The sequence below is a fragment of the Papaver somniferum genome, unplaced genomic scaffold (genome assembly GCF_003573695.1).
Source record: "Papaver somniferum cultivar HN1 unplaced genomic scaffold, ASM357369v1 unplaced-scaffold_118, whole genome shotgun sequence".
Lineage (NCBI taxonomy): Eukaryota > Viridiplantae > Streptophyta > Magnoliopsida > Ranunculales > Papaveraceae > Papaver > Papaver somniferum.
In genome coordinates, this window is record NW_020620825.1 from 13,013,772 (window position 1) to 13,022,969 (window position 9,198).

Below are 9,198 nucleotides of genomic sequence, written 5' to 3' on the forward strand. Positions count from 1 at the left end.
TTTAAAACAAATAACTTAATTTTCTTTCAACTACTAATACAAATGTGTTCAGTTGGTTGTTAGTGGGAGACGATGTTTCTGTGAACTCGCACTCTATAACCATAGTATACAACTCTTCCAAACTTAAACGATCTCAAGAAAGTACTTAACAACTCTTCCAAACATAACTAAAAGCATCTTGTGGTCCACATATACTAAAAAAGAAAGAATGTTACCGACTAAACACCTTCCACGACCAGGTCACAGTTCAGAAATATATCAAGGATTTGCTGGTAGATGATTAGACCCAGTTTGTCCAAAAAATAGGAAGTTGCGTCCTGTACAAATAAAGATGAACAGAAGCTTTACAATCTCTCAAGTTACCCAAAAGATTAAAATACCCAGAATATATATTTACGACCAAATAGCAAAAACGTTACAACATACATTGCACTAACCATTGGTGAAACAAGGTACACTAGACTTTAAGAGCAGCTTTGTGGACCATAGTTTCCTTATGGATTTGGTGGCAACTCTTTTCAACAAGATCAAGCACCTTCTCCAAGTTCACTGCCCATGAATTGAGAACCTCGTTGCTGTCCTTTGCTGTTTGGAAGCATACTATTCCCATTGGCCTGTCAATCTTCGCCACTAGGGCCTTAGAAACAACCATGTCCGACAGATGTTTCTCGGCCTCCTGAAATAACAAAACAGGAATGGTATTTTTCAGAGTTATCAATGGTGAAGAATATTAAAAACGAAACACAGAAGGAAAATGTGTCGTATTCAAGGGGATGAAGCAGAGTTGGTTTGGTTAACTAGGTCAGACTAAACCGGGCAGATGTTTGCCCACTACAAATCTCTAACAGGTTTCAGAGTATGGGAAGGCCGTCGGGAAATAACTAGAAACTCTTCAATATGTAACTGGTTTGCAGAACATATAGATGGGTAGAAGAACATTTGGAGTTGAGGAGGTTCTTTAAGATTTTCTGTTTTTCGAGAATAAACAAGAAATTATCGAAGAATTCGCGAAGCTGACCTGCCTATACAAGAAGAACTAAGTTGAATCTCAAAGTGAACATAACAGGGGGCACATGAAATAAACACATATTCACCAAGCCAAGTAGATATAAGAAGGGCGAAAGACGATAATATCACTGAATGGTCAGAGATGAAGGCTAACCTCGAGACTAAGGCATAGCAGCTGTGCGACTCTCTTCATGGTAATCCTTGAGTAATATTTAGATACAACCAGGATATTCTGAAAAGGGATAAAACAAACTCATATCAGCTGAGCAATTGGAGGATCAAGCATGACCAGGAGCAAATCACTTTTTATGGATAAAGAAATTACGTGTTCAATGATTCTCTGCTTCAGATCTTCTGCAGCTTTGTCCCCCAACGATCCTCCAAGCATATTCTTCTCGTTCTCAAACTCAGCTTTGTATGCTTCCCAAAGAGATGTCCACTGGATGACCTCCATTGTGGCGATCTGCTTCAGTAGGACCCTGAAAATGGTATGAAAGGAACACATGATAATCAATTAAACAAAAACCAACAACAACTAAATGTCTAAACCAAATGAAAGGAAAGGGACAATAACCAATTCACGGGTTTAGGCTCCTGTATATAATTAACAAGAAAGAAAAATACTTACCGAAAATTCTGGACCTCAGAGAGATTCTTATCTTCCAAAGTGGAGTTAAGGAGGCTTGACTGCATTGGATCGTGTTTCGCCAAGATTATGAACCAGCAGATCTTTCTTAATACCTACACGGAAAATTAATGTCAACAAAGTTTCAAAAGAAACTGAGAAATAATGACCTAAAGAACAGACATTACCTGCACCATTTGGGCCGGATCTTCTTTAACAGATGGAATATCATATATTGATTTGTAGCAACGGCATTTTTCAAGGTAATCATCATTGTGGGAGTAGTACCTATGACAGAAGACAGATAATAAATTGGTGGTTGTACATTTTTTTATAAAATTATGATCCTAGAAGTTGCAGTCTATCCGGTAATAATCCAAAGATCAAAAGGCACACACACAGCCTCCATTACGGGATGTACACTTGCGTGGATTTGATTGTAATTGTCCTGGATAACGAGAACAAGACTACATTTTGACAGTAAAAACCCATCCGAAGATTATACATCACTCCTGGTCACAGTCTCTTCCCCACAAAGAACAAAAGAAAAAAGAAAGGTAGCAACACAATCCAAACGAAAACTTTCATGGCACATAAGTTTCCTACATACCGTATCATTAGTTCATAATAGATCCGCTTCAACTCTAAGAGAGAAGGTATATCAGCGGGAGCCTCTTCAACAACATTATCACCCTCCTTAGGCTTTTTCTTTTCTTTTGAAGCATCAATGTCAAAAACTCGTGGACTAATCTTCCTTGATAGGATCTGAGCTCGCACATAATCTTGACGGTCCAAACACAGACGAACCTAGAAAAATAGAATTTAACAGGGAAACATCACATTTGACTTAGCAACCGAGCCATACCAAAACCCCCGTTAGCAATTGCCAACTGCCACAATCATGATGAGGCTATAAAAATACCTGTTCGAGAATGAACACTATTTTTTCTGTTTTTGCCATTGCTCCAAAAGTTTCCACCTGTAATTCACATAATAAAAGAAGACATATTACCCATACCATAGTCAAACACATTAATTATATCTTGAGAATGGGATTAACTACACAATATTACTTTTCTGAGAACACTTACAGCAATTTCTTGCATCAAATCAGCCGCTTCAGCAATCTCACCCTGCTCCTCCTTAATCTTTGCAAGTTTTTTGACAAGTCTCGCCCTCTCTATTTCCACATATATCTACAAACAGACACAGTAATTTAACCAAAAACACAAAATGATTTGAATTAAAACAGTACTAACAGAAGAAAAAAACAATTAGGGTAGAGCATGTACTGATTTATGCAAGTAGGAATTACCTTTCCAGCAGATACAGTGTTTAGCGTTTTGATTAGATCAATTCGAGTTTCAACATCTGGTGTCTCATCAATATATTGCATTGCTTGTTGGACAATAGCAGTTACTGCCTGTGTGACAACAAATATTGAGCAGCAAATTCATAACATTATATCTTGCATAAGTTTGGCATATCTCTCATCAACATAAACAAGATTACAAGAATATATAAAGTGATGTAATAGGCGATGTTCACACTATTCAAAACCGTAATGTGATGCAACAACTGACATACCCATACAATGCAATGAAAGAGAGATGTATGTGACTGAATAGCAAGCAGATACGCCAATTGAGGGACAAGAAAATAAAGATACATTCGCCCAGTTGCCAAAAATAAGATTACTAAGTGCCGCACTGGAAAATACTATTTAGCAATGACAAGGAAATGTATGTCAAAGTAGAACCGTGGTACTCAATAAGACTCCCACCCAGTTTAAGGCGTAGTTTCTGAAGAATGCAATCAAAGAGAGAACATGACATTGTGTTACCTTCTACTTACTTGACTACAAGCAGATGTGACAATAGAGGCCAAAAGACAAAGGTGTCGTTGCACAGTTACCATATATATGATTAATAACCAAGTAGTTTAAGCTCTAAAAAATACAACCTAACAATGATAAGGTATGTGTGTCAGTGACGAACACAGTTACTAGACGTTTGACACACTGAGCTAGAAGATACAAATTTACTCAAGTCCATAACTATGTTATTCATTTAGATACTTATAATCTCTTTGATAAATCTAAAACTGTTGCATATGCATTCAGGTATCGTCAAATTAAAAGGATAACGATATCTTACAAGGTATCGTCAAATTATAAGGATAACGATATCTTACATTCAAACACATCTATGTACACACAAGATAAACTTACAATATTTAACATTATTATGTGTAAGTATCGATTGCAGTGTACACGAGTGTTGGAAGGAGACTGTGTCAGACAGCAACATCCAGAAGTGGAGTGTACTTGTTAAGAGGTGAGAAAAGCATTTTATTGTCTAACCTTTAGTCTCTATTAGCAATTTCTCTATTCCGCTGTTTCTATAACACTATAGGGTTATAACCCACATCTTACACCTCATCTAACAACAGTAAGATCAATGATATAAACCCTAGTTTGATGCAAACAATGATTTTCGCATTCAGAGAACTAAAATTCATTGCTACGTAATCATGAAAGTATAAAATTAGGGTTAAGAGATAGGGATATTTAGTTACCTGTTTCAATTGACCTCTTCTCTTCGACAAAACAAGGATCTGATCGTTTAGGGTTTTCCAAGCTTTAGCTTGATAACAGAGTTGTATAATATCCATAGCTGCTTTCTTGGTAGAAGATACATCTCCCTCAAGTCTCGCTTGCTTCTCAACATTCAATAGTGATTCTATCTGAGAATCAAGATTACTTCCTCCTTCCTGCAAATAAAAACCCTAATTAGAAATCAAAATCGAGTAGAAACGAAGGATCTGAGGGAGTTGCAGTGAACTTACCATCTTAGTATTAAGAAACTTGAACTTGAACTTGTTTGAAGTTGTAGATTGAAGATACGAAAACCCTAAGTGTGAGTGAGAGAGATCCAAGGTGGTCTCGAAAGCTAAGAAGAAAAGGGAATAACACAGCTATAAACAAGAGTCAAATAGTCAACGTGTATTGACCAGTCGTGTTATCATTGTTTCTTCGGCAAGTTGAGCATACCAAAAAAAAGGATTGTTATGAAATAGAAGACGTAGAACAAGAGATATAAAGTAGAGGGGAAGAAGAAGGGAGAAATTATGTTACTGTGGCTAAAATTACAATGGCTTAAGCCTTTATTTATATAGATAGAAGACTTGGTTCTCAGATACGTAAACCATAATCTTAGACACGAGGGCATCTTAGTAAAAAAAAATAGTTTATAACACTCCCCCTGATGACACTGTGTCTAAGCTAACTGCCTCGTTAAAATCTTGTCAGGAAATCCCGAAATAGACAAAACATGATCGAAGGAAAAAAAGTACAATTATGAATAAACTTAGAACATAGCTGGACATGTATATGTTGTGTCGTTAAAACCTTGGCAAGGAAAACCCAGTGGGACAAAACCTTGACGAAGGAACAAGAGTACAATGTGATATTCTAGTAAAATACATTCTAATTTGATACTCCCCCCGATAATTACTTCAGTTAAATCTTGGCTTGCAAATCTTCGAGTCGATAATTTTACAATTACGATGAACAAATTTATTGAATGCTGGAGATAAGAATGCTTTAATGGGAAATTTTCCAGTTGATGAAGTCTTCTTTTGTGTTAGTCTTTTAATGGTAGTGTTCTCGAGTCTTCATGCTTCTTTAAATACATTAAGGACTTGCTTCTTGGATTGCTAGCTTCTCGAAGATGATTTGCAAAAGTAGTTGATATAATTTCTTGTAACAAATTGCCAATATGTTGTTACAGTTGCATAAGTGAAAAAAAGTTGTGATCATACCTTATATGGATTAGAATAATATCCAAATTCATAGGAGATGGTTATGTTGATGTGGTTTAACAAAATGACCTAGTTAATGGTGGGAATCCACCAAATAACTGAAATTGATACAACTCCCTCTTGAATGACCACCATGTTGAATTTAATTGCCTTACTAAAACCTTCACAGTAAAAACCCAAGGAGAAAAAAATATATGGACGAAGGGAAATGAGCACAAATATCAACATTTTGAAAGAAATTAAATGTGAACAAGATGTTTCCTCGTTAAAACCTTGTCAGGGAAACCACATGGGACAAAACCTAAAACAAAGGAAAAATGGTACAACTATTGCCGATTTATGTATGCTAACTCAACATATGAGTATTACAAAAAACAAGTACCAAAATCATAAATCTAGTCTATATCATAGACAAACGCAAGCATAATATTTAAACTGCGGATTTAACAAAATGAATATTTATGCTGCTAAAGCGTGGATTCTTGTGTTTTTAAAGACTCCTCAAGAGACCTATAAAGTTGATATCATCAAATAACTAATCTGGGTTCTTGGTTTTGCACCAAATTTTTAAAAACACGCGAAGAATTGTTAAACTTGACATATATAGTCGAGTCAAGTGTCTATCTGAATATAATTTGAATCCTTTAAGGATTACAAATTCCAATACGTTCGCCGATCACATACAATTCCTTCAAGGACTACCACGTCAAATGTATCATATAAGGAGAACAATTATTGGGTCAATCCTAGGGTCTGAGCAAAAAATCAAACCTTCAAATCATTTATACAACGAACTTATTTCTCCTACAACGCATTATGACTACACAAACCTATAAGTAATAGGCTTGGAAATTTTAAGGTTTTAAGCCTTGGATCCAAAATTGTGATAATCGAGAAATTATAATAATCCAATCTAATTTGGATCGTGTGTCAACCAATCACGTATATACGTTGATATTTCTCTGCAAAGGTCGGGGTTCACAACCACCATCATTTATTATTTCAAAATCTAATGAATATTCAAAATTTTATAGCTTACTACGATCCCAGATAGTTCTCAAATGTATGCATACTTTGAAAAAATTTACTGGTACCAATGCCCACGGGCGTTATAATCTCTTACTATTCAAACGAGGAGATATGTGTTAGAGCATAGCTCGGTTGAACCCACCAAGCGTTGGTATGTCAAGTTTGGTTGTCATATTTTTAGTGAATCAAAACTCATGTTAAGAGTCGCTTGATTATGTACTAGAGTCAACTTCGTATAGGTTAGCTTGAAAGTATTAGGATACGAGACATTACAAGTATTGCGAAGACTTGAAGATGTGAAGAAGCAGGGAGCTACAACGACAACAATCATCCTTCCACTTGAGGTTAGTGATATTTGACTTGAACTGTTTCATTCCTTGACGTATCTTTCAAGTCGTGCATATTGAAAACAAAACTGCGAAGCATATTTGAACTCTAGATAGACATGGTATTAAGGAAAGGGGAATCGATCATTGTAAGAGGTGCGGTACATCACAAAAGGGGAACCGATCATTGTATGGGGTGCAACAAGGTTTATAACATAAAGGGGAACCGATCCTATGAACATGTGCAACACGTTTTTAGGAAAATGGGAACCGATCCTATGGACATGTGCAACACATATAAGTTAGATACCATATATATGTGGGTAACCGATCCTAGTACCTAGTCAACCGAATTTTGGAAATCTATTGTGACTATGCACAGTACTCACATGGAAGGTAGAACCGAAACTTGTTTTGGTAGAACCATTAAACCCATGATTGTGATTCAATGTTTGTTGGATCAATCACATAATTCTTGAAAGTCGGATGGACCAATTATAAACTTGTTTGGAAGTGTGGCAAATCGGTTTAAAGGTCGTAAGTGTGAAAGAGAACTTACAAAGTAAGGATGTCGACATACTTTGAACACGTGATGTGAATGTTTATTTCTTTAATTGTTCAAAGTTATTCCTTAATAGCTAAAGGAAGAAAATCCCGGGATCGAAACATAAGTAAGTTAAGAATCTTTAAATTAAGGTTATTAATTTCATTTTGTAGGGAAATATAAGAATTGGTAATGTGCATTTACTAATTATATTTTCCGAGAGATTTCGATCATTATTTTTGGACAGAGCATTTCCAGGAATTATGGAAACCGAATTTGTGCTTTAATGAATATCTTGAGAATATTTTCGGTTTTGGAAATTCCTTGGTGTCCAAACTTCCTTGTCTATAAATACTTGAAGTTTTCATTTCTATCAAACTAATCCTTCGTAACAACAGACTTCCTCTTCATTGTTGTTACTGGTGTAGTCGCCTATTCGGAGAGGATAGTAACCTAATTAGGTGAAATCTCTTACGACCGCGCAGTTTAAAGTATTCTTTGGGTTGAGAAGCTCTAGCGTGTACCGTTAGTGGGAAACCAGATATTGTGGTTTATCTTTTGTTTTCATTGATTTGAATGACTAACGGTGGTTGAAATCTGATTGCACCTAGTTTGTTTATGCTTGAGAATCTTCTCTTCTGATATAAGATTCACTCAAACTAGTTTAGAGTTTCGACAGGGATATTTAGACTGTTGTTAGTGCTAAAGACGATCTTGTGATAATCCATTGTTAATAGACTCCGTTCTGTGCATGATTGATCACAAAAGATTCAAGTGATTGTGTGCAGGTTTATATTGAAGATCTAAGAAGATTTGAAGACGAAGAAGATATTGAAGATTTCTGATTTGTGGGTTCATAATCTTTGGTGTGCACAATACTTGTTTCGGTAAAAGAGGATCCAATTAATAATCGGTTTATCCTTGTGATAGATTGGATTGATTAATTGAGTAGATCGGCATCAACACAATTCTTTGGATTAAGGGTGTTGTTGGCTTAATCTTAAACGATTACTTCAGTAATTGAACATAAGATAGATCTAAGGACCCGACGAAGGAGTTTATGTTAAGATAAACAGAAGAGCCTTTGTCTAACTCATATCACTTGGTTGAATAGAGTTGATACCAAACAGATTTGTTGTTCCTTTACTGTTTGGAATGCGAACCAAAGGAATTGATCCAAGTACGTGACTTATTTATAAGTTGGAGGCGTGGGAATACAGACGGAACTAGGTGAACTATAGGTTTAGTTGTTTGGTCTCAACTATACGAAGTTGGTGTAATTTTGTGTAGCGGCTTAATCCTGAGAGTATTCAATTCTGTACAAGGTCCCGGGGTTTTTCTGCATTTGCGGTTTCCTCGTTAACAAAATCTTGCTGTGTCATTTACTTTATATTTCCGCATTATAATTGTTTTATTATAACTAAAGTAAATTACACGAACGTGAATTCATATTTACTTGATAAGTGAATGCTACTGTGTTTGGTTAAGTCCGAACCTTTTTATCAAGTAACATACTTCGTTGTTGTATTGTCTCGATCTCGTATCCATAGACGATCACACAAAGTGTGAACCGATTAGTTGTATTGTCTCGACTCGGCCCATAGAAAATCACTTTTGGAGAAAAGACTTATAAGTAGGAAAAGTTTTAGCTTGAGGTATATTTGGGTACCCTCGCCTTTTCAATTGGTATCAGAGCAGGCAAACACGAAAATATCTAACAATCTTTGTTTGGTGCGATCCAACCAATAAGAAATGAGTCAAAGTAAGATTAAGCGAAAGCGAAAATTATTGAAAGACTCAGTTAACATATCGCAAAAGGTAGTTAAACCACCTTCAGAATCAGA

General features: G+C 35.9%; 1 protein-coding gene across 2 annotated transcripts; it reads right to left on the reverse strand.

Annotated features, from left to right (window-relative positions):
* LOC113330611 (26S proteasome non-ATPase regulatory subunit 12 homolog A-like) lies at positions 1-4,614 on the reverse strand. Of its 2 annotated transcripts, none has more exons than XM_026577425.1 (12): positions 4,481-4,614; positions 4,211-4,405; positions 2,949-3,056; positions 2,725-2,829; positions 2,556-2,612; positions 2,244-2,440; positions 1,822-1,921; positions 1,637-1,749; positions 1,334-1,487; positions 1,163-1,240; positions 438-676; positions 1-317 (listed from the first exon to the last, which is right to left on the reverse strand). In XM_026577425.1, the coding sequence occupies exons 1-11, from the start codon at positions 4,481-4,483 to the stop codon at positions 458-460; spliced, it is 1,329 nt and encodes a 442-aa protein (XP_026433210.1). In that variant the 5' UTR covers positions 4,484-4,614; the 3' UTR covers positions 1-317; positions 438-457. The 2 variants fall into 2 exon arrangements, with proteins under 2 accessions (XP_026433210.1, XP_026433211.1); XM_026577426.1 differs by having other exon boundaries at positions 427-676.
* Positions 4,615-9,198: the final 4,584 nt, after the last annotated feature.